At 41.4% G+C, this 25,666-nt stretch overlaps 1 protein-coding gene across 8 annotated transcripts in view; it reads left to right on the top strand.

Annotated features, from left to right (window-relative positions):
* The window catches only part of SGCD (sarcoglycan delta), a 306,318-nt gene that overhangs the window by 212,942 nt on the left and 67,710 nt on the right, over window positions 1-25,666 (top strand). For all 8 annotated transcript variants that reach the window (XM_041397415.1, XM_041397414.1, XM_041397419.1 and 5 more), the window contains one exon: window positions 23,053-23,154. In XM_041397415.1, coding sequence (XP_041253349.1) covers window positions 23,053-23,154 — 102 coding nt within the window. The remainder of the gene's footprint in view (window positions 1-23,052; window positions 23,155-25,666) is intronic.

The following is a 25,666-nucleotide window of genomic DNA, read 5'->3' as shown; positions in this document are numbered from 1 at the left end:
GAACAGCCAAAATGATCCTGAAGAACATTTTAGCACTACATTGCTGATGACATGCCTTGATACAGGAAGCCAGCACCTGAGCTGTGCAGGTGGGGCAGTGCCCTGCTGCTTTTGAATGTGGCTGCTTTTAAATGTGGCTGCTTATCAGCTCTGATCTCATAGCACGAAGTTTTCTGTTAGATGTGGTGAAACCACCAGAAATGGGTGTGCTGGAGTGCCAGAGCTGGTCCAAGAGTTTACAGCACCCAGTAAGTCCTGACCCAAGTTTGTAATGATGCTTCCCTTCATTATAAATTGCTTTTCTTCTTGACTTATGCCCCATGGTATATATATTATTGATCTTTTCTCTTGACTTCCCTGACCATAGAGTGATTTGTCTTCTCTTGCTTTCCTAACCACTCACAGAATGTGTCATTATCAGCTCCTTGTCTCCTTTTCTCTTTCTTTTCATGTTTCTATCCTTCCTTTTTTCCCCTGCTGTTGTCTCACTCAATAACTCCTGACTTGCCAAAATCAACAGGATGGAACAACCCTTTCTTAATATGTAGTGATGTAATTAAATTCTTCTGTTTCACAACTAACTTGAATAAGCTACTTTTTATACAGAATTGATTTTTCTCTTTCTGGTGACTGATGCTAGAGTCTTAGCTTTTCCCAGGTTTAACATTTACATGACCTTGTGAAGGTTCAGGTTGCTCAGAGGGCTCATCCCCCTGGGGCTCCCCTCTGGGGCAGTGGTCACTCACTGGTGCTCCTGCCCAGCCCACGCCACCTCAGTGGTCAGGGAGTGTTCAATAAAAAACAAGTTTGTACTTAATGATTATTGTAAGACATGAAGCATCCATATTTCCTTGAGAGATTTGCATAAAATTTCAGTGAGGGCCTCATATACTTTCATAAAGCTTTGGAGAACATTTTGTTGCCCAGCAAAATATATGTGGTGCATTGTACAGGAGTTCTGGGGTATTGCCACCAAAAAAATGAAGCCCATAACAAAAGGTGTGTATCAGCCTCACCTGGCAAACTCCGTGTCTGTCAGCTCACACATCTCAAAGATGTTCAGCCACATTTCCACGGAGATCTGCAGAAATGTTCTAGACTCTCTCAGATCACTTCACATTAATGGAGTAATGAATTTAATTAAAATATATTAATGTCACATTGGGCTTTTAGCCATGATTTTAAGAAATCACAGGGGAATCAAACTGCCAACATTTCTCAAAATATGTCTGAGACAAGTTGGAAGATATAATGAAAAGTAATTAGAAGCACAAAAAGAAAATGAAGTGGCGTTACCACCACTGGGATAGGCCATTGGCTTAAGGAATCAAGAATATTATGCATCTGATGTGAAATTTCCTTTGCCAAGTTTCGGGTATCCAAAGATAGAGTTCAGTGAGCACATCCCATAGTAGGCATCTGACTTGGGCAGGATGACTTGCTCTTTTGGTAGCTGCTTTTATTTTCCTTGACTCTGGAGTCAATCTGAGCGCCTCCCTGGAATGGTGCACCTCATGCTTTGGTGACTCATGTTTTGTGAAGGTGTAATGTGAGTTTGAAAGGACAAGAGCACAGGGAACAAAACGTTTCTCCCAAAGTTAAGAGCAAAATGCCATCCAAGTGATTTGGGCTGTGAGTGTCTTATTCTTTACCCAGGTAAAGAGAAAAGTATGAAAAAGCCTGACCTGATGCTGAAATTTCAAGTTGTCGTTAAAATCTCAGGTTTTTTGTCTGTGTGTTTAGATTGCTTTATGTTGCCAAGGGTTTTGTTTCAAATGGCCTTAAATTTTTCAGGTTTTCAGGAGATTTTTGCAAACTTCAGTACTATTTTAGTGTTTAGTCTCACCTCATTACAGACCCACAGAAAAGCCAAACCCCAATCCAGGCTGCTTTGCCATTTCACAGTGGTTTTGCTGGTGACTTTATTTTGATCTTGCAGATTCTGTGATTTCAAAGATTAAGAGATTTTAGAGTTATCAGCTTTCATTCAGTGAGTTATTCTGAAAATCCCCAAGGTGCCTACAGCTGGCCATTTATACATCCCTGGGAATGCCCCTGATGAGCTTCCTTGGATATTAATCCCAGGCTAAGCAGCTCATACCTGATATTGGATGAAATCTGCCAGCTGGTAGTGAACAGGCCCGTCCCCATGAACCATCTGTAAAGCACTGAGAAATGAAGGTTGGAATTGCCAGTTGTAATTCCAGAGCTCAGAAGCAGCAAACTGTGCACAGTTATATGAATATTATGATCCCAGAACTCTGTTATCTGCTAGGTGCATCCATATCGATAAGTGGTTATTATTCTGTTCTAGCTGGCTGACATTTATGGTTTTCAGGATTTAGACTGGGGTTTTCAGTTCACTTAAATCAGATGTCTGCAAATAAGCATCTGTTATGTTTTAAGTTTCCCAAAGCCTTCCTTTCAAACCTGTTATTTTCTCTGAATCAAATGCTTAGCTCAGCAGAGCCTGAAAATGAAAACAAACTCCAAATGGTCTCCACAGGATATTTTGTGGAAAAAAAAATCTCATTGAAAAGATAAGAAAAAGCCATGACTGGGATAAAATGCATGTATCAATATTTATTATTTATCCAGAGCTTTCTTAAAAAAACCATTACTAGAAAAAAGTTGTAGGCTGTTAAAATTTACTGCAGAAGTCTTGAATTTTAGTTTAGGTTCTTTATTATGTGGGAGGGTAAATGATGTGAGGAAAGACCATGGTATCATGCTTTTCCATCTCCAGAGTTTTTGTAAGTTGGATGGGAGTTGTTCTTGTCTGCTGCAGATGGATGATATCTGGTGGTCTTGACAAAAGATGCTCTGAACTTTCTGCCTCTGTTTTTTTTTTTTTTCCATGCTCATTCACTGCTGGGAACTGGGGAGAAAAAATAGTCTGAGGTGATGCTGAGAAAACCAAATGAATCTTTCAAAAAAATCCTCAGAGGCGCTTTCTCACCCCATGCAGATGTTGGGTTTCATATAATGCCACACATAAAACAACATGGAAGTTTTTTAATGTTTTGAAGGGTTTCTAGAAGAGGATGAAGGAAGAGATATTTTCATTGAAGCATGACATTTAGTGATGCAAGTGAAAGAGCAAAGTAAAAAGGTAAAACAGCTGGAGAATTTGTGATAAACATTATTCTATAATGGATTCACTGGCGCAGGTTTTCCAAGGCCTTATACAGATTTGCAGTGCAGATTGCAATAATTACCACAAAAGATTTGATTTATTCAGTAAAAATTTTATTTTATACGGATTTTTACCTCTACATTAGATAAAATTGGAATGGATGACTAATGAGTGCAATCCTAGCAGATTGAATTGTGTCAGTCACTGTTTTAGATGGGCTTTAATACAGTGTATTTAAACTTTATTTAATTTATCTTGGATTTTTTTAAAATTTATCTATTTATTTATTGAGCATTTTAGAGGCAGATGGGGTTGTCTGTATGAGAAAGCAGTCAGGAAAAAACCAACATGATATCATCATGCAAATAATCAATATAGTCACAATATTAGCTGGGTCTATCGAATTCTTCAAGGACCTTCTCTAATTGTCTCTGCAAACTGAATTAGCAAATTAGCAAGATGGTTTCACTAACATTTTTCTTTTTTTAGTGGCAGCTGCCTACCCAATTATATATATTCATTAGCTCTGGTATGATTTCATTAACCAATGTACAGTAAGTGCCTGTTAAGCAACTTGTGCTTATGTTCCCGGACAAGCAGTGATGCATCTTCTGGTGAGTGTCCTCACCAGCCCACTGGCCTGGATAAACTGGGTTTTATTTATATTTTCAATTTGTCTTTACTCATGAGCAGTACGAGCCGAAGGATAAAATGTAGGAAGGTAATTAAGCTGGTTAGTTTAATTATTTTCAACTGTCCCTCAGAACCACGAACCTGGCTGGCCAGGCAAATGAGCATTAATGAATGAAGGCACATAATTAAAACATCTGTCACTGTCCTAGTGGGTCGATTGAAGGCTTGGATTGGCTGTGGAAAACCAAATAAGCCAGAGTTAATGTTCTCCTAATCCTTCACCTGTTGAGGTGACAGTGATGGGTAGCAAACATGCACAATGAGCAGTAATGAAGTCGCTTTTGGATTGGTTCAGCACAGGTTTTTCAGGCTAATTAGGTAGACAAAAATGTTAATTTAATCAAAGGGACGTGTGTTCATTAAAGAAGGTGCATAAGATAACTGAAGTGGAGAATTAGCTCAGTTAAGAGGCACGCTGTAGCTCCTGACTAAATTGTCCAGATTATAAAGAGAATGATGTATTTAGGTACAATATTTTTAAATTATTTTTTTTTTAAGATGCAAATCCATGTTTTTGTCTCTGTGTGTCAGAGGATTTACACCAGGGATCAAAACAATCTCCCTGTATTCCTGTATGTTGTGGGTTGGGGGGAAACAGGGAGTTCAGGACTCAGAAAGGGAAGGCAGGGAGGGAATGAGATGATCCTTGAGCATTCCAGGTGGCGCAAGCCACACTGTTTCATTATGGCTCAAAAGAGCTGATTACCTCCTTCATGGGACTTGGCGTAGCAGTGATGTACCATGGCTGGGTTTGTCTCGTTTTCCCTGGTTTTCTTGGGCCCTGACCGATGTGCTGCAAGGCACAAATTGAACAATTTTGTTCATGCTGTAGATCACTGAGTGTCCTTTCAGGGCACATTAGGGAAAAAAACCCAAGAAATACAGATTTTCAGCTGTTAAGATGTAAAATACAGTGAATTACCTTATCAGATTGTATCTCATCTAAACCCAATAAAAAGGAAAGATGATTCTCTAAGATCACCGGGCTGTGGTAGCACAGAAAATAATTAAAACATTGTATTAGAGGCTTGTTACAATTTTAACCTTCTCCAACCCCACATTCTATTTAGATTTCGGATTTAGATAAGCAGTGCAAATGACAGTTTATAGTTGGAGAATGAGACCATTTGGGTGCATTTTAAATACGGTCCTTGATCCCAAAACTGGCTGCCTTTAGCTCTCTCCATGCCACCGCCCAGGGAAGTTGATGCTGATTGATGCAGTATTTCCCAGAACATGATGGAGTCTGTGATTGTACAACGACACATGGAGACCCAGGAGAAAAACATCTGGGAGCAACAGATGTGGGAGCAGTCTCAGTGTTTCCCACAGTCAGTTCTGAGGGATTGGACAGCACAAATACTATCTGAAACATAAATATCTCAAATAATTATATATAATTAACTGTGTAGTGCTTTAGATGAAAGAATAATTATCACTTATTGCTGTGGTAGGTTGTATCTGTTATATTTCTTTTAATGGCTGGAAGTTTTTTATTCATTCTAAGAGGATGGAGAGTGTTCAGTGAGGGTTATGGATCAATTATTTATTTCTAAATAGAATGTGCAGTTGGTTGGTTTGTTGGGAAATGTCTGGAGAGGAGGAATATTAGAACATGCTGGCATTCATGGATTACTTTGCTTTATAATACAATTTTCAGTCTAATGGTTAATGGGACTGTTTTAATTCTTTTAATGTCTGTTGTGCTGTGAAGACAAGTTAACAATTACCTTTTTGATTGTTTGTTTGTTTGTTTGTTTAGTCCATGGTTTCTGGAATTCTAGGAGAGCAGATGGTAGAAAGGAGATTGAGGTAGAAATTAAGGTTTCTTGTTATAACTAACAGTTTTTATGGATTGCAATAGAGGTTTCATTTCTGTGGTTAACCAGCATAAACAGTTTTCATTAGCATCTAAATTTAACATAATTTTCAGGAACGTGCAAGTTCTGGTAACTGGAGATGATGATTGATACTGATCTAACAATGAAGGAAGAAACAATTAAAATGCTGAAAGTTAAATTTGGGAAAGGGAGATGAAGATGAAGCTTTTAACTTGGAATAAATGAATCAACAGCATGCATGACTTTGAAAATGCAATTTAGTTTTTTTTTTTATGTTTATGAATAAATGATGCAGCTGTACTGTGAGGTGTTAACAGAGCCCATGTAATGTGGGCAGAACGGTCCTGGAGAGATGTCTGGAGGAATCCAAACTGGATTCTTGGTTCATATAGTGAAATATATTGAAGCTTTGAACTGATCATGACATGTGGTTCTGTTCAGATTTATACAATCATCTTCAGAAAGAGAATATTAACTAACTGCTTGAATTTCATCTAAAGGCACCTGAAAAATGTGTAGATTTGGCTGTAGCTCCTGATGCTTTGCAGGGTCATCTCCATGCACGTTGCATGTGGGAGCCAGGTCTGTGGCACTGGGACAATTCCCACTGTCCCTCTGGGGGGACCTGAATGGAAATTTGTTCCTGGGGGAACTGCACTGGGAGGTCTTCTACATTGGGAGGGAGGATGTACAGGACAGCTCTGGGGCTCTGGCAAAGGGAATTTGGTTTATCTCTGTGTTTTAGGGGATCAGAGACACTGGAAAGATTTTCAGGAGACAGGTGTCCCTCAGCACCAGCTTCCCAAGGGGCTCTCATGGAGCACAGAGGGTGCTCCTTGGCTTTGTACAGCTGGAAATTTTCCTCTTCTATTCTGATATTAGAGATTTGCAAGAACTGGTGGTGATGGGAGCATTGTGTTAGATTCCCTGTGAGCTGCTGTTGCTTTTTGGCTGCTTTAGCAGTGCCAGCCACGTGTCCTGCAGCTCAGCACTGCCCTGCTGCGGGACACGCTCCTCTGCTTGGCACGGAGGTGCCACAATTCATCCCTGCACTAGCGAGGGGGAGAGGGGCAAGGAAACGTGTTGGAGTCCTGAGATCAGTGACACTGGGAAGTGGAGGATGGAAGGGATTAAACATGGCCTTCATGACTGGGGCCCATCCCAGCTCCCAGAGTCAGGGCTTCTCCAGCCCCTGGAGCTCGGTGAGATGTCTCTTTGCTCACTGCAGCAGTGCCCTGCAAGGGAGGCAGGGCAGCAGGGGCTGCAGCCCGTTCTGCAGCATCCAGGATCATCTCCTGCCCCAGTTATCCACATCTTCCCTGCAATGTGGCCCAGGGGAGGGAAGAGCTGTGTTTTCCTCCTGATTTCTGTCACTCCAGTGAGCAGAAGCAGGTAGTTCGTTTTTCCATGGTTCAATGGCTGTTATCAGAGCAGCTGATCTTACGGTTCTGTGATTCAGAAACTTTTATATATGTTTTGTTTTGTTTTAAATACACTCCCAGAAAACCTGCCTATTTTAACGCTTCATTTATCCTTCACTTATTTTTCTTTTGTCTCTTCTATTCCTGTTGCCCATTCTGCTGAGATGAGTTCAGAGCCAGTAGTGCCACCTCTGCCCATTCCCCAGTTAACAGGGGACACCAAACCCATAATTTTATTATTTTTCCTCAGATTGACAAGGACCATAACTGGGAGAGCTGCAAGCTGCTCTGGCAGCAGTTTGGGTGGGCATCCACACACACACATATCCAAAACCCACTTTCACTTGTTTAGAAGTTGAGAACTTTAACAAGTTTTCAAAATCTGCAAAGCTTCTCTCTTGGCAGGGGCTAAAGAATATTAGGAGGGGATGGGTGCTTATGATAACTTTGCTTTGTTGATGCTGTGATAAAATTCTCCTCTGGGGCAGAGAACTTTTCATGGGGTGAGTTGGATGAGGAGCTGCTGGGATGGGATCCCTCCTCCCATACCCAGCTCACAGCAGAAGCTTTAGGGTGCTCGTTGGATATAACAACTTTTAAAGTTCTCAATGATTCATTTTTCATCTGATGGAGGTGCCCAGGAAGGGCTCCATTAGCTTAAGGAAGAAATGCTGAGTAGAAATATATTCCAGTGGAATTTACCAGTTTTGAAAACATTTATTGCTACAACTTTGTCTTTGCTCTTAGCTCTGACTAATACTTTTTTCTTACCTTGAATGTGGAGTTTATGTTAAATTTTTAAAAAATTTACATTAGTTCTTTCTTTATGAAGTTGCACCCTAAGGCCTTAACTTGTATCTCCTTTTCAAATATTCTGAAGGTATTGATTACTTCATTTCTCTTAAATACATTTCAGTGTTGGAGAGGGCTGCCAGCATATTACATTCACTGTTGTGCTTTATTATTAAAAAGGTTTCATTTCTTGCTGTGACTGTCTAAGGTCTTTGTCAATTGTTCCTTGCTATTGTTTATCAGAATTGCTGTGGTTTGTGAAAAGAAAGGCATTTTGGCTATGCTGCCTTTCAGTTAGCAGAAGCTATAAATATCAAAACATGAAATGGTAAGGTAGTGGTTTGAAATTTCTACTAAAAGGCTGCCGAAAAAAATATTTAAAACATTTGAAAAAGAAATAAAGACACCCTAAAATTTACAAAATGTCTGTTATCATGAGAGTATCGTCCTGAGATAATCAGGTCAAATATAAGCTATTCTTAAGATAGCTATTAAGCTGTCTTAATAAATGGCTTGTATAAAAAAAATGATGACACGGAACATCTTTGGCCAAGTGCAGTAGTAATAATAATAATAATAATAACCAAATGTGCTTTATTGCGAGGAAGAAATGTTATCACTCCAATTACCCCATATAGGAGATTTGAAAAATCCTAACAAGAAACAGTTTAAGCGTAGCTGTGAAGTTATTATTTCAAAACTAGATGTAATCAGTTACCAACAATACACAGTATGGCTTAATTAATGGCTGAAGTACAGGAAATCTCCAGGGGGCCTGTCTGCACTGGTGTTTAGGGACGTATTATAACTCAAGGTAATTGAATAGCAATTAAGTAGAGTTAATGAACGTGCATTCTTGGGAAGACAGGCAACAGTTAATGGATCAGCCCGGAATGAACCACAATTAAACTCACACCTGTTTGTTTTGCTGAACAAGCATCCACTGAATGTCCACACCAGGACACATAAGGCCATTAATTAATTTGAATTAATAGACATTGGTCTCTTCTCCCATTCCAAGTGAAAGACACTCTGTAGGTGACACAGGGACAGCTGTTGATGTTTCATGGCTACACCAGTTAAAGATATTGCCCCTGTTAATCGTGGCACAGGCTTTTGTTAACTGTGGGTCTTTAAAACAATGTGGGCAACAAACAAGAATTTGAAGTCTGTGAGGTGGAACCCATGTTGCATTAGAGAACTAACAGAACTAAAGTGGAGACTGCTTTCACCAAAATTTCATGCAATGGGGAGGAGAAAGGACATTTCAGCAGTGCCATGCCTGTGCTCCCGTTTTCCACATCTTCTTCCAGACTTGGACACAGGCAGCAGCTAACCACTGAACCAGGGTCTGCATCTAGCAGTTGAAAGAGAAACTGATTGCCAAATGTTGTCTCTTTGTTCTGAAAATAAAAGGCTGCTTTATGCAAAATTCCTTGGGTGATTATAGGGACAGATAAGATTTTTCTTGGAACTTGAGGAACACAAATATTTGATTGCAGTCCCAAACGCTGCTAGGAGCCAAAACATGGAGAGCTCAGATTTAAGTGACTCTTTCTGAAAGATTTATAGAGAGCTTAACAACACACTAAAAATGTACAAATTCAATAGCCAGAGGAAAATTTAAAAAGTAAATGTATATGTAAGTTGTTTGCATTATCCAAAAGTTAGGTAAACAAGACTGTATTTTTCAGTGATTTAGGAATCACTGCCTTACTGCAACAAACAGGAAATTCTTTAGAAATCCAGCATAAGATCCAGCAGAAAAAAAAGAGATTAAAAATCAGGTACTATGCAGGCAAATAAATTCTTTTTGATGATATAGCAAAGAGGAGGTCAGTTCATTCAGTGTAAATGAGAAACTGCTGCAAGATTCCTCTGAAAGCCTGGTGCACCCACAGGCTGGGCTTGATTCTTCAGTGATGGCTGCATTTGCTCTTCATAACCCTTTTTAAGTAAAATATGATTTCATTGGAAAAGGCCAGCTGGTAATGAAAGGATGACAAGGGACCTGCAGGAAATGAAACAGGGTAAAATCATGTGGGTAAATTTGTGGTGTTGTGCAGTGCAGTTTTATGTGGGGAGCCACGAGGTCACTCAGCAGTGAAGTGTGGCACTGATGGAGTTTGTGGTGCCTCCAGCTGCTCCTGGGGGTGTTTGGGGGGCACTGGGCAGGGCCAGGTGTGGGTGTTTGGGGGGCACTGGGCAGGGCCAGGTGTGTGCCCCCTTGGACTGGGAGGAACACTGGGCTGCAGCATCCAGTGCCAGCTGCCCGAGCCCCTGGGATGTGCCCAAACTCACAAATCCCTTGGGATGTGTCACATTCCTGTGTGGCCGTGGGAATGGTGTGCCTCTGGTCCCTGACAGAGCCATCTCTCCATTCCACACCTCTGCAGAGCTTCCCTGTCAAGTTCCAGCTGGAAGGGTCCATCCAAAAGTCCAGAAGCTTGGACTCAGTTCCTCTTGATCCATGAATTATGGTGTGGAGAAAAGAAAATCTCTTAGCAGTGTCCTCTTTCATGTCATAGTAAACAAAGTAGTTCAGAGGTGGCAAAGTTTTGTTTAAGGGGGCCTTGGGTTCATTTTGGGACTTTAACCTGTTCAGAAATTGAAAAGGCAAAGGCTCTGAATTAAATCCTGCTATAAATTAACACAATTAATGTGTTTCATTTCAGCTACCTGCACATCATTCAGGGAGCTGTCTTGAAAGAGACAAATTAATTACTAATAAGAATTCTATACCCTGCTATTTTCTCTATTTACTGATGTTACTTTCCAACGCTTTTCCAGAAATACTCAGTCTGATATTTAACAAGTGAAGCTATTATTATCTTAAATTACATAAGATTTTCTTCCCTCGTGGTTGTGATAGAGAAGGATGAAAGTAAAAAAAGGCCCCTTTAGCAGGACTTTAACAAATTCCCTGCAGAATTTCATAGTGGATAGGGAAGAGTTGAACAAGCTGAGACAAAAAAAAATTGAGATCAGAGAAATGCTGAATGAGGGAGGGTTTGAGTCAGAGATTATATTTTGGCTTTGCATAACCTCACTGTAAATTTCAATATTTCTATGAAATATTTGCCCTAGACACATCAATAAGCTTTGAAAGTATAGGTTGTTAATGAGTTGCAGCTGAATCCCAATTTTCTTTCTGCTTATTTTTTTGAGTAGTAGAAATACTCCCTGTGTCTATATAATTAGTGTTTCCATGTTTGTTTTCCTTTGGTAGAGTCTGCCTTTTGAGATACTCCTTTGGTTCTTTCATCATTGCACAAAAATTAAAATTCTGCCCAAAATAACTCAAACCCATCCTTAAGTTATATACAGAGAATTTTCAGCTCCAAAACAGGTATTTTCAAGCTTATTCTTAAAAAAAGTCTTTCAAGTTGCAAAGACTTCCACTGCCACTTTATATGGGTTTTTTTTTTAAAATTATTTTATTTTCAAAAGGATGCTGTTGACCACGAGGAAGTACTTAAATAAGCTTTTAATTGAATAGAAATACCCTGTATTTAAGCAATGTCTTTCATTTTTAAGAAATCCTAGGACTTCTGACAAAGACATTTTGACCCAGAGCATTTGCTGCTTGCATTTGGTAACAAATGTTGGGAATAAACATTATGCCATAATCTCTAAGCATTAGATGAATAAACATGGTTTTCTCAGGAATGTCTCCTACAGCCTACAGCAACTTAGAACCGTAATTAAAGTAGGACATTTTTTCAGTCATTTCATAATTTAGAAATCGTTTGATAAAGCAGAAAGCAACCCATAGGAATGCATTCTGGTGTGCTGGTCCCATTACCCATGTTAGATATTTATTCCCCATTTTAGATATTTTTTAAATATTTCCTAGAGATATGCAGTGTATTGCACTGGTTGCCCAGATTTCTTAGGTCTTTAAGACCCCACCAATAACTAAAAGGAAAAAATAAGATATTTTCTAATAAACCTTGAGTGAGAAAAGAGCAGTGATATGTAGCCATAGCTATGAACGATACATTTTTTACAGTGTTGACAAAGACAGACTGGATAGAACCAATTAGAATAATTAACATTTGCACTAGTACTTCTGCCTTGATAACAAGTCACTGACCACATTTAGCACAGTTACTCTAATTAATAGTCCCATTCAGGAAAGATATTTATAGGTGCAGTATTTCACCCAAGCATGCAAGGGCTTCACAAGGTATCCGACAGCTGGCATTGAGTAATACATTCAAAAGCATATCCCCAGTAATCCATCTCAATTCCTTGTTTATTACCTTTGCAGCATTCTAGCACTTTTGTCAATAAGATATTGCTTCCAGCAGTTCAACTTTATTCTTACATTAATATCCCAAATTTATCATAGGGTTCTAAATTTCCTCTGGTCACCAAAATGTCCCATTGAGCCATTTAAGCTCCTGGAAACTCCGTTCTTTATTGGCAGCCTGGGAAAAATATTTTTTGCCCTCTATCCCTGAGTGTTTTGAGATTAAATTCACTAACATTGTCAAGTTAGGTCAGCAAGGAAAGCCAAAACAAGAGAGAAAAATGTTGTTCAGGATTTAGGGGGATGAAAAGGGAAGGAGGGGACAGAGGTGCAGAGCTCCAGCCCCGCTGTCACAGCTGTGTCCTGGGCAGAGGTGCAGATGTGCAGAGAGGGACTGACATCTCCTGGCTTCAGGCAGGCTGAAGGCAAGGTCTGGGTGCTCACCAAAGGACAGCCAAAGGGAAATACAAGTGTTAGCCTCTGTGCTTTTTGTCCTTTTAATGGATAAAAGTTCCTTCTCCAGCAGTTTTGGTCCCTAACCAAGTGCAGCGGTTGTTGATGAATGTGTCCTTATTCCCCAGAAGTCCTTTTTCTCGGAAAGAAATCTCTTATTCAGGCAGTAACAAGCACAGGCTGCCAAAAACAGCCAAAAAGCTGTAAGCAAAGTCTAGGTTACCCTCAGAGCCCTGACTGGAGCATAATGGAGAGCTGAGTTGCCTCTTGCTGCCTGTGCGCCAGCCCCACTCTGCCTGCAGAGAGCTCTGTGGAGGAGCATGCCAGTGACCTCCCAGCCAGCAGCACTGGCTGACCAAAAGCATTTCACCAAGTCCATTATTTTAATGTTAATTTAACATTTTTTAACTTAGCCTGATGCTGTCTCCCATCTCCCTGCCTGCAAGCACACCAAGCACCGGCGCTGCCCTGTGGGATGGGGCTGCAAGGGCTGCATCCTCCTCCTGTGCTGGTTTGTTTATTTTCTTTGCAGAGGTCCCAGGGAGCATAAGCAGGGGCTTCTGCCAAAGCTTGCAGACACTCACTGGAGAAGACAACGTTTTGAAATTGCTGGCTCATGTGCTCTGCTCACCCTTGCTCATTCTGCCCTGCTCACCCTTGCTCATTCTGCCAGGCTGGAGGGGAGGGAGCATCGCTTCTGACTCACGAGGGTGTTGCCACTAGACTGTGCCCAGGAGCAGCATTTGGGCTGCAGGAATGCTCAGAGGTTCTTTGTGATAAAGGAAATCCAGATATGACACTTAATATCTGTTTCAAAAGATTTTGTGATTTAAATAATCTTGGCGCTGCTGGAAAAGATTTTTAAAGCTGAGGTTGCACGCAGTGGGTAAATTAATAATTATGCAGGTTGTGAGTCACTGCATTTGTTTCTGCTGGTGTCATGTTTCAAAAAGGAGCAGAATAAGGAGGAAATGCTAATATCCCCAAAGACATATTTCTGCAATGAAGGGGCACACAGAGCTGTGCTCACTAAAGGCCAAAGCACAGTAAGAGCAATTACTTCCCTGTGGCTTTAAGACCCTCTGTTTAAAAAAAAGTATTTTAAAAAGCTGCTGTCTCTTGTTCTGTTGTCACTTGCTGATGCCAGCTGTATATTTTTGCATGTGATTTTTGGCTATTTCAGGTAACCACCTGACTTTCACACACATAATATTGTACTCCTGAATTCCAAGAGAATCTCTTGGCATCTGGTGAAAGTCCCCTATGACTCAATAAGCACCCACTCAATAAATAATTTGAAATGAAAAGCATCCCACGCATTAGTTCTGGGTACAAAAAAAAAAAAAAACCCAAAACCTTTAGTGCCTTTATTTTCTTCAGAAAGTAAACAGTGGGTAAGTTATCTCACTGTTGCAAATGGGTAATCTACCATGATGATAATTTTGGGTATTACATCAGGAAGTGCTGTCTTGCAGGAGGCTTCTGGATTTGGGTTGATGGCCAGCAAGTTCCTACTTCCCTTGCTGTTCAGTCGTCATTGATTTTAGTCTAGTAAACACTTCTGCATGTGCATTAGAAAGCTGTGAAGAAGACAAGGGGCATTAAGCATAATGCACCTTCTGGCAAGGAGGCAGAGGGATGCAAACTGCAGGGAGATGAGAGAGGAGCTGGAGTCTGAGTTACTGGCATTTGAAAGTTGCTAAAATTAACCTGTTGTTTCTCATGAGCAGGATATTTATAGTTTCTCTGCTGCAGCACTGTCACACAGCAAGGTGTGAGAGACAAACCATGGCTGTGTTTCCCTTGGCAGTTTTCTCGTGTGATTGTTGGTGGATACCTGACTTCGTGCCTCAGTTTCCCCTTTGAGGGGAACCTGGTCTAGGGGGGGTTGAAATGAGATGATCTTTAGGATCCCTTCCATCCCAAACCATTTTTATTTCAGCAGTGATTTCCTCCTGCTGCTCCAGGGCCAGGTAGCAGGTGGGTGTAAATTGATGGAGCAATTTGAAATCAATATCTGCACTCCAGGGATCAGATCTCATTCTTTGCCCACCATTCTTGGTGGTGAGGGGCCCTAAACATACTCATATATTTTCCTCTATGAATAATTATTTACTGGCAATTGTTCAAAAAGCAATGGAAGCAATATCCTTATTTCAGCCTCTCTGGGAGCAGCATTTTCAGTTCTCTCATTTCCTTGCTGTCCCCATTTCTTTGCTAAAAAAATGTCATAGACACACTGTAGATAAGTCTGGAAGACAGTTTAAATTATTTTTCTGTATATTCTGATAGTGAAAGAGCAAAATAATATATTTTTTGTGACAAATAATAGATATAAAAATTCATAGGTGGTTCTTTGGCCATGAGGGCAGTTTCTTAACCATGGGACTATGGATTCCTCTTAAAAAAGAGAATTTGATTTTAGAGGAAATCTCCTTTACCTTCCTAAATAAATTGAATGTGCTCTTTCTCCTATCTCTTATTGAAAGTAGGAGTCTTGATTAAAAAAAAAATCATTAAGATAATCCCTGGAGTCACTCTATGTGGATATAGTTGGAATTACATTTTTAAAATATATTTTATTTCAAGATATCTGTTTATTGACTGGCAACCTGTTTGTTTTCTTGTTGAGTCCCGTTGCACTTTGAGTGCACTTGGCACTGAGCTCCAGGTTTACTGCAGAAATCTGCATCCAGAAAAGATTTCTAAGTACCTTAGAGGGTGACTTCACCCACAGCAGTGGGTAAGAAGCACTTCCAGGGAGTGGTTTGGGTTCTAGATGGACCCTTTTGCCATTTTCTCTCCCCAGACTGCAGAGGCAGCACGGGGTGATTATCAGCAGTGCAGGCTCATCAGTTAAATGCCTGATGCTGGCTGACTGGGGGCTCAGAAGTGATTAATTAAGGAGCATTTAAAATATTTCTCCCTGCCCACCCGGCTTTCTGCTGGCTTCTGGAAACAGAGGAGGTAACAATGGAGTAAATGGAGCACCTGGAAATCCACATTCACATCATGCTCACCCCCCTTTGGAGGCTGGGGCTGCCGTGGCAGGAGTTTCTCACGCAGGGGTGGGGTTGGGAAGGTCAGTGCAGCCCCTGTCAGCGTCCCCACAGCCTGTAAATCCATCTGCTGGGATGGGATCTTCACATGTGCCCTGGGGATGGGGCTTGGGAGAGTGGGCACAGCCCTGCCGGGTCTCCTCACCCGTGCTCTGAGCTCTCTTGGGTGGTGGTGTGAGTTTTGGACGGGACTGAAGCCACAGCATGTTTGCATGGGCCTCGTTTCTTTGCCCAGACCTGGTGTTATGCTCTGATTAATGCCCCTGGGTTGTTTTGGCATGTTCACATCAGACAAAAATGGCCCAATAATTGGCCCCATTTCTGAGAGCTCACCTTCAGATATGCCACAGGAGAGCTGCTGCTTTCCCCCTCACGGTCAGGCCTCGATCTGCAGCTTCATTGCTGGCAGGGGCAGCTGCTAAATGCTGTATTAGTCAGAAAAATCTTACTGCAGAGTGTGAGGACAGAGATGGGATCCACTAAGATAAAGAAAAAAAAATTCCTTCTTCTCTCTGGAAACTTCTTCCAGCACTGTAAAGATGATGAGTCCAATCAGCCTTGGTGTAACTTGGAGCAGCAGTGCCACAGAGGACTTTGTGTCCAAGATCTTTATAGTCTGAAAAAAGAAGTGTTTGTTCTATTCTTCATTTGGTGATTGACAGATTATCATAGTTAAGGAGCATTAGGCCATAATTTATAAGAACTCATTCTGCACCCTCTGCATCAGTGGGTTTCTGTGTTGATTTTGTTATTAAATCACTGCATTAGAAGACTTCTTGTTCCTACGAGTATAAAAATCTTTTTTTCCCACTTCTGAGTGAGCACAAATTAGTGCAGGATGGGACTTTTCCCTTTTAGTTAGCATAATTATGGTAATGAGCTGGACTAAAAAAGATGAAGAATTCCAGGGACACATTTGGAATGTATGTTGATGGTAAGATATGAAATCTTACTGTTTGTGTTGGAGAAAAAAAGCAGAAAAGTGCTCAAGAGAGCGTGGCTCATTTTATAATGCTGCAGTGCCAAAGTGCTCTGTAACAAGGAGTTGGAGGGGTGAAAGCCAAATTTCCATCTCTTCCCTGCTGTACCAGTGGAAGGGGAAATTATAACCCTAGAGGGGAATTGTGCATATGATGGCTGAGTTGTAGTAACAATGCTGGGATTCATAATCATTTCCCCAGAAGGTCTGCTAATCTTCTTCCCTGCAAAATGTACTCTCAGATGGGGTGGCTTAATTCATCAAAATCCTGCTTTTGTGGTGCCACACCTGACCATACTTTGAATAAACTCACTTTGCTTTGGAAAGAAATACCTCCTGCCTAGAGTAATTCCAGCACTATACAGTAAATCCAGAGCTGAGCTTTCTTCAAGCTCTGGCTGAAGGATTTGTTTAGAAATTGTTCCAACACTAGTTTGGAATTGTTTCAAGGGGTGAGATTTACTTGCTTTGGTTGGTTGTAACTTACTTGAAACAGTAATTGGAAAACCACATTTGAGCCTGTTCTTCCTGTACTTTAAGACTTTTCTTCTTAACTTCCACTAAAGCAAATTTATCAAATTTATTTATTTATTTTTCTTTCCACGTGAGCTTCATGGGGCTCTCTGAGTATCTTTTGGCATGAATGGTGTTGGCTCTGGGGAGCACCTGGACAGTGTGGGAGGCACAGACAGAGGAGAAGGGGGCTGTGGGGATGTGCACATGGAAATCATCCCTAATGCCCTCCCTAATCCTGTGAGCCTGATGGGAATGAAGCCACGATGTTCTGCATCAAATCTCATTGCTGTGGCTGGGATGTCCTCTCAGGTCTTGTGCCCGTCTTGTTGTATCCTCTCTTCTCGTTTTCTGCCTCTGTTTCAGCAGTCAAGCAGAGGAACTCACAAAAGCAGGAGTTACCATTGGAAAGGAAGGGCTCTGAGCTCTGCAAGGGCTTTTTTTGGGCTGAGTTTTATATTAACCATCACGGTGAGCAGGCAATTCCCTCCACTTGCACAAAATTCCTTCACAAGCTTAAAAACCATCTGGATTTCCTGTAGCTGTCACAAATAACTTCATAGCCATGGAAGGAGCTAAAAGTGCCTACACAGCTCACACTACTTCAACATCAGCTTGCAGAGGTGTTTTTCCAGTGGGTGACTCCCACAGCTGGTCTGTGTTCCAAATCCGTGTCTCCTGTGACTGATGGCTGCAGCACCAGAGGTTATTTGGAGCTGTCACCTCACCGGCTGTCAGGAGGTTCTGGATGGAGCCTTCTGCAGGGAGCAGTGAGTCAGCTGATTGCTGCTCTTGCTACATCTGTAATGTTGTTTTAGTTCACTGCATAGCTGCAGGATTTTAGCTGTGCTTCACCAGTGTTTCCCTCCTTCCCTGGAGAAGGATAAGCTCTGTCCCACAGGGATCCAAGGCACTTGGGGTCACCTCCCTTCACGCCCTGAAGTCTCAGCACAGTTTTTCCTGCCCTGTGCCTATCACCTTTAGAGGCAAATGCTGCCAGTAAGGCATCAGACAGGGACATCTGAGGTCAGGAAGCAGAGGGAGAGGGAGGGAGGTGATGGCAGTCATGGACATGAGACCTCACAGTGCAATTCACAGCACAATCCTGGATCTGTTGCACACAGGGATATGGTTGTATGTGTTGTGTAATGCTACATTGCCTTGGTTTTCTCTGCTGTCCACACAAACTTGAGTCTGTACATGAGGTCTCAAAGCAAGGTCTTATGCCAGAGGAAGAAGTTTTCACACATTATCTCCTTACCTGTCTTGCTCTGGACCAGATTTAATTTGTAGGACTGGTGCTGCTGGTAGGTGGCTTCCATAGGAAAATATTGCTGCTGATCCACAGCTGGATGCTGGGATCCTTATTAAGATGATGAATTAGCTGAAGAAAATGAGGAGAATGAGGGAGGGCTGATGCAATTAGAACAAGTTTGAGGCTGTGAAGAACTGGCAGTGATGTGTTCTTTACCTGGAATCTGGAAACATTTAATATCAAGTCAGAGAGAAAAGGACAGCACGGATATCGTCCCAGGAGGGGAAAAAAAATGAGGTCACTTGCCTTTGCTGAGGGTTTTTTTCCTAACTTTGGATGTATTGAGCTGTGTAATAACTTGCACATATCTGGAAGCAATGCAGAGCACAGCAATCAATAATACAAGCAACGATAATCAGGTGTTTCAGCCATCTGACACAAGCAGTCTCCAAAGATAATTCTCTCCCACAGGACATTGCTGAACATAACTTCAGTTTATTCCTAGCAAAAAAATAAATGCTTGCCTGCTGTGCAGAGGCAAACCTTGCCAACCATTCTTCTCCTGAAAACTGGAAAGGGATGGAGGTGCAGGGAAACCCAGTGGGAACAACCACTGGAGCTGGTGGTGGCCAGCAGAGCTGGTGCAATCTGTCACCCGTCACCAGTGTCCTTAAAATCCTTAGAAAGACCTCAATAAAGAGGAAATTTGTTCAGCAATGCCAGGAGAACAGAGGAAAGCACAGAAGAGTTTGAGGCTGCATTTCATGTTTGTAAAGGACAAAGGATTCTGGCCCAGGGGACACAGTGAATGTGTGTCATTGTCACCTTGGTTCTTGAGTAGGTTACGCTGCAGTGTGAGCCCAGCTGGTCTCATAAAGCTGCCCATGAATGAGACAGCACTGAGAATTCCCCCTGCCCCTGTGTGGAATCAGCCAGAACCAATCCCAGGTATTTATTGTAGAATTATAGAAAAGTTTGGGTTGGGAGGGACCTCAAAGAGCATCCAGTTCCACATCCTCTTCCATGGGCGGGGACACCTCTCACTATCCCAGGTTGCTCCAAGCTCCATCCAGCCTGGCCTGGAATTCTTCCAGGGATGGGGCAGCCAAAGCTGCTCTGGGCACCCTGTGCCAGGGCCTCAGCACTCCCTCAGGGAAGAATTTCTTCCTAATATCTCATCTAAACCTACTCTCAGTTTTAAGCCTTTATCATGTCTCTGGTTAGGGTGGCTATTGTTTTCTTATTCTGTTAGCTGCTAACAGAATCTTTCTGCTACCAGCCTTGCAATTAAAAATATATATAAATAAAGTAAAATTAAAGTAACTGAAATTGTTAAAAAGTAAAATAAAACAAACACAGGGTGGGTTTTAACCACTTGTGTGGCCACATTGCTAACAAAAAAGCAGAGAGGAGCTTTGGTGATCAGACACCATCCATGCTGAGCTCTTCCCCTAGCAGTAATACCACCATTCATAATTGGCTGTAAAAATGAGATGCTTCTCAAGCTACTAAAATCCAAAATCCCTTTCTCATTCAGCATCACCAAAATGACATTTATGTTATTCAGGATTGCTATCCCCTTTCAACCCAGAGCAGTCAGCAATAGCACATAAATTTTTATGCCTGTCCAGTACAAGGCACTGCATAAAAAGAGAGAGGGCATAAATGATGTAATTGATGTGAAAATTTTTGCCATGCCCTCCCAAAAAGCAGGAAGATTCACTGCAGGTGGTGAAGGAGGAACTCTGTGCCTCCTGTTTGGAGCTTGCCTCCTGGGAGCTCCCACAAACCAGGCTTGTGCCTGCACTATAGTCATTCACTCTGCTGAGGAGTCTATTAGTAAAAAGGAGAGAAACAATGATTTTCAGATGGCAGAGTATGAAATAATCAATACTTCTCCTTATTCACAAGCAGAAGAGTGGCAGATAAGGATATATACCAGTCACAGATGCAATGTTTAATAAAACATCTTGGTCTTTGTCACTCTAGGCAGTTTTCTGCTACATTTTATAGGTCACAGTCCATGAAATTTCATAGGAACTTTCATATCTATTCTCTGTAGCAGAATATGACATTTATTTGTTATTAAACCATATAATTTAGGGAGGATGAAGATACTTTATCCAATACAACATGTGAAGTAGTCTTTCCAACTATGATTTCTCTCTAATGTATCTGTATTTTGGGACCTCTATATAATCCTGTGAGCATCTTTATTTTTTTCCTAATGGGAAATAACAGAGGAATATAATTTTATAGTGATTGTATGATAACAGGCCAAGATATTTGTTAAATTCAGGGTGCAACCTTTGCTTGTTTTGTCACCTGCTGAGGCAGGCTGTCACCACAAAAAACTGTCAGCTTTAATCATGAGAAACATGAGCAGTGGGGAGTTAATCGTAGTAAGTCAGTGCTAAGCATTGATCCACTCCCAAACACCTGGAAGTCAAGAGAGGATTTGTGGTGGGCACAGCTTTTATTGCTTCTGGCAGATGCAGAGGAGGGAGAGGTGAGTGTGGAGTGGAGGTTGAGAAGGATCTAAGATTGAGAAAAAAGCACGGAAAAATGTCTCTTTCTGTCCAATCCAGTTGGTTTGTAAGAGGATTCAACAACTTTGATTAATCAAATGTGTCCTTGATGTTTTGGTTGTAGTACATTGTCCCATAGGCCTGATACTTCTTTTAGAGTGTGTAGAACCTGCTGGCTGTCAGCTAAACTCCCCTTATGCATGGTTTTTATATGTAAAAATCCTTTGGACCACACCTGGGAGTCAGATGGTGAAGCAGAGAAAGAGAAACACACAAGAGAAGGGAGGAGTGGGTTTCTGGATGTGTGTCATTACAACAGAACAGGGTTGTGAGTCATTGAAATTGCTGGTTTGCCACAGCTTCAGTGGTGGCTTGACAATTCCCTTTTTATCCCTAGGTCCATGTTCTGGAAAAGTATTGCCCCATTCAGGCAATTGAGGAGCTAGCCCTGGAGGGGTCAGCAGTGCACATCCATGGAGCTGGTGTTTCCTGCAGCTGGCTGGGGCACAGAGCAGCTTGCCTGACCTGCAACTTTCTTATTAAAACCAGAGAAGACAGTGCTATGTGAAAGCCCTCAGGGCTTGTAACCTTACTGAGATAATCTATTTTGGGAAAAAAAAAAAAAAACTGTAGAGATTTTTTAGCAGCCCAAACCGTGTGAGGGTCTGTAGATAGCTGTAGTAATTCCTGCTCGCTCAAATCACAAAGCACACTGCTATCAAAATTTAATCTGGGTTTTTGGTGAATAATCATATTTCACTCATTTTCCTCCATACTTCTGCTTGAGATAAATGAACCCCTTCTGTGCCACCACCAACCCAGAATTCATAGGCCAATATTTTACACCTAGGGCAAACAAATGTGGGGAGTGGCATTTTATGACCCATCTCAGTAGCATTTCCAGCATCTGCCTCTCAAATTCGCTCACAGCCTTGAGTTCTAAATGAGATGACAGCGGTCACTTTATCAACCAGCATCACCTTTGTTCATGAGACACCAGGATCTGGCAAGAACAGTCTTAACTTGGCAGGGAACTACCTGGGAATGGCTCTTCTTGGAAAGGGAGAACCTCTGGCAGGTGACCAGCGCTGCTGCTGAGCCGCGCGATGTCTCTGATTTTCATCCCTCCACATTCAGGCCTTTGGCAGCAGTTCATGGAAATCTGTCTGGGTTAGATCTCCACTCTCTTGAAGAGACACGGATTCCTCATCTGGGGCTGGAGGTGCTCTCACAGTGGGAGGAGGAGGAAGTAGACAGGTGGGGTTTCGTTTTTGTGTCTGGATTGGAAAGCGTGCTAGATGCGTATCCAAATACATGTGGTTCTCCTGGATTTTCCTGGTTTCTTCTTGATCTTCTTAGGCCTTCTACCCAAGTGCATTCCCCTTTCCTATAAAATCCCCAAAACAGCCGTGAGTTAGGCGTGAAGGTGCTAGTTTTACTTCCAGTCATGGTGATTTCAGTCAGTTTTCTGCTAAAAGATATTCTTCAAACCATCTTTTTCTCAGAACAAAACAGTTTACCTCAGTCCTTGCAAACTTTGACAATCACCCTGAATCTTGGAAATAATACCTTCCATTTGATGTGGTTTTGATTATAGATGTACCTGTTTCTTGCATACCATTTGTAAGCAATTATAGCCTAAGTGAAGCTAAATCCCTCATCTTAATAAAAGTTAGAACTTTCATGTGTCAGAGGTGAAATATATTTTGGTACAGTTCTCCTCTGTGTGAGTGTATCTGTACAGATATTAATCACACAATCTTTACAGGGATTTGCTATGAATGAGCAGGTATATTATTATATTATAAAGGCAGGCAGTGAATATTACAGTGAATAGTTTCCTGTTAACACAGAGCATCACTGCCTCTGTGTGAGTAGAGAATGACTTTGCTTAAAGGAACATCTTTCATCTGTGTAAATGGTTTACTGGGGGGCATTGCAGATAGTTCTGAATAGAATTTTTTTTTTCCCACAGAAACTGAGCTACAAGGTTAACACAAGTAATTGCATTCTCTAGTGCCTCCCAGTGCTACACATGTTATCTTCAATGGGAAAAATCAGCTATTGGCAGCTGGTGAATTTAGTAATTGTAACTAATAGGGTTGTTTCTTTTTGCCTGTCTTTCAGGATGGAATGGGGAACCTGAGGATCACAGAAAAGGGTCTGAAGCTTGAAGGAGATTCAGAATTCTTGAAACCTCTCTACGCCAAAGAAATCCGATCAAGACCAGTAAGTTTTTGGGAAAGGAATAAGTTTGTTTCTGTAGCCCTTACAGAAAGAAACCATGAAGTGGCAGGGTGACATGGCTACTGGATAAATTGCTTTGGCCTTTGGCCTCCCTATACAGATGCAGTTGGGAGTGAGGCTTTGAGGGCTTCATCCAGACACTGCATCCTCTGAGCAGTTCCAAAGCTGATACCGTGGCTCTGTTTTTTGTAAGTCACAGTTAAAACTCTTCAGGACCTCTGAAGTTTCACACTGTCTTTGATTTCTTTTGAGGTAAATCCTAAACAACCCTCAACAGGAGGGGCTGTTCTTTCTGAGGCAGAGGGATGGCTGGCAGCTCTGGGATGCAGCTCACTTCTAACCAGTTACAGCTTTTAACCAGTTACAGCTTACCTGGATAGCAGAGAGGTGGTGCTTTGGCACAAGGGCCTGATCTGTTGTTCATTAGCACAATGAACCCATATTATGTCCTCAATCCTATTTCATGTTGGTTTAAAAATATGTGTAGTTAAAATTCAATGCTGCTAAGAGAGACTGCTTGACAAAAGTGGCAAGAATGTTAACTACTGGAAATGAGAAAGAACCCAAGTGTGATTGAAATAACATTTTCATAGCAGCACTTTGTTGACTGTTGGTGACTTTTGGTCTTTCTAATGCAATCCTGTATGTCCTGAGCAGCTTTAAAATAACTGGAACAATTACAGAGTTTCCAGGATCTGTGTCAGAAGATATCATCTGTCTTGTTTCCTGATCTAAAGTGTTAATTTACAGTCACATACCAACCTTCCCTTTTGATAACAATGGCAGATAGCTAATTAAATAAACTTAGCATCCTTTTATCTGAGCATTTCAGTGCTCTTGCAGAAATTGGAACTTGGAGCATAATGAACAAAACAGCCAATACCATACCCCATTTAATTATTGAAGGTTGTAACCTCTGTAAGATGGCTAGGAATTCATTTGAACAAGCATAATCATTCAGGAAGAAAACTTAATAAGAAAACCTTCATATCTATAAATGCTTTCAGCCCTGAATTAAAACAGAACCTGTAAAACCTTACATGTCATTCACCTTTTAATACAAAATATGTGGGAACCAGGTGCAGCAGTTGGTTTGATAAATAGGCTGACAAATCACTACCTACATTTCTTTTTCTCTAGTTACGTTGATGGAAATAATATTTGATTGCTAAGAGAAGTGAGAACTACTTCTTGCTCCTGGGGAGTTTACTGTTTTCATATTATCATATTGATCTACATTTTAATACATCAGGGGTGCAAAAGGTGTCCCTTTCCTGGGGCTGTGGAGGTAATTTCCACACACCATTGACAGATTACTGAGTGCAAGGAACAAGAAGTGTAAGGTAAGGCCTGTGTGTGTTCCCTCCTTGCTTTATCCCCTTCCAGGATTATTTTTGCTGTTAGCTGGAGGAGAGTGAGCTGCCAGCCAGAAGCTCTGATCTGCAGTCTGGGGAGCTGGAAACTGTGTTAACCACATAGTTACACAAACCATGCTCATTGTTCCTCCAACTTTTGGAATAAACTTGAATAGCCTGTGCTGGCTTTTAGGTTGTTTGTGGTAACCCTGGAATTGTTTTTGGGCTGGGGGCAACAGCAGAGATCTTAGTGCATTCAGACAACTTCTGCTTTCCTGTGCTGTGTGTGAATTTGGCCCCTTGAAAGCAAATGAAAGGATTGTAGTCAATCAAAGGTTTGTAGTACAGAATATTTGAAAATATTGTTAAATAATCAACACTCCATCTTTTTAAAGAACAGTGGTATGACCCAGTGTTGTCTTGGAGGGAAGCGTGGTAGCAGTTCCTGAACCTGATGAATATTGTTAAAATGAAGTGCCAAACTCAGAGCTCAGTAACAGATGAACATCCATACTAATTCTAGAGTGAACTTCCCTGGGTTTTCAGAAGTGCATAATGCAGCTTTAAGTATGTGAAGAGTAACAGAAACAAATCTGACAAATAACATAGTGAAGAGCATCCCAGAAATAATCTGACATATACAATTTTTCATATGCTTAATTAAACAACCTAAGAGTTGTGTACAGTAATAAATAATGGTTTCATATAAACTCCAAAGACTTTTAGATGCTGGTTATTTATAGAATAATTAATCTCTTTTTTAATAAACTCAACAAATTTAACTTCAGTATTGTTCTGTGTAGTGGGTGAAGGGCATTGCTGCTGCATGGAAAGAACAGGGAAAAATCACTTTTCCTGCAAGTGGCTGCAGTTCTATGAGCTCTGTACCCTGGTTTTTCCCACTCATGTGTCTCTGTGGTGCTGCTCCCCCATGTGCTGCAGAGCTGCACACAGAGCTGGGAAACCCCTGCCAAAATATCTCCAAAATGGGAATTGTGATTATTCTTGAAAGCCTGAATTTGTCACTGGTGTCTCTTCTCTGCTGCATCTCTTGAGTCCCAGGAAGTTGGTAATTAAAATTACACCCAGATTTGCTTTCCTAGGAGCTCTGCCTTCTGTTTTAGTGATAGTTTAGATTT

This window comes from Onychostruthus taczanowskii, unplaced genomic scaffold (genome assembly GCF_017590055.1).
Source record: "Onychostruthus taczanowskii isolate IOZ18803 unplaced genomic scaffold, ASM1759005v1 scaffold14, whole genome shotgun sequence".
In the NCBI taxonomy this organism is placed as follows: Eukaryota; Metazoa; Chordata; class Aves; order Passeriformes; family Passeridae; genus Onychostruthus; species Onychostruthus taczanowskii.
The sequence above is the reverse complement of the archived record's forward strand: the minus strand, read 5'-3'. Positions and strand labels throughout refer to the sequence as shown.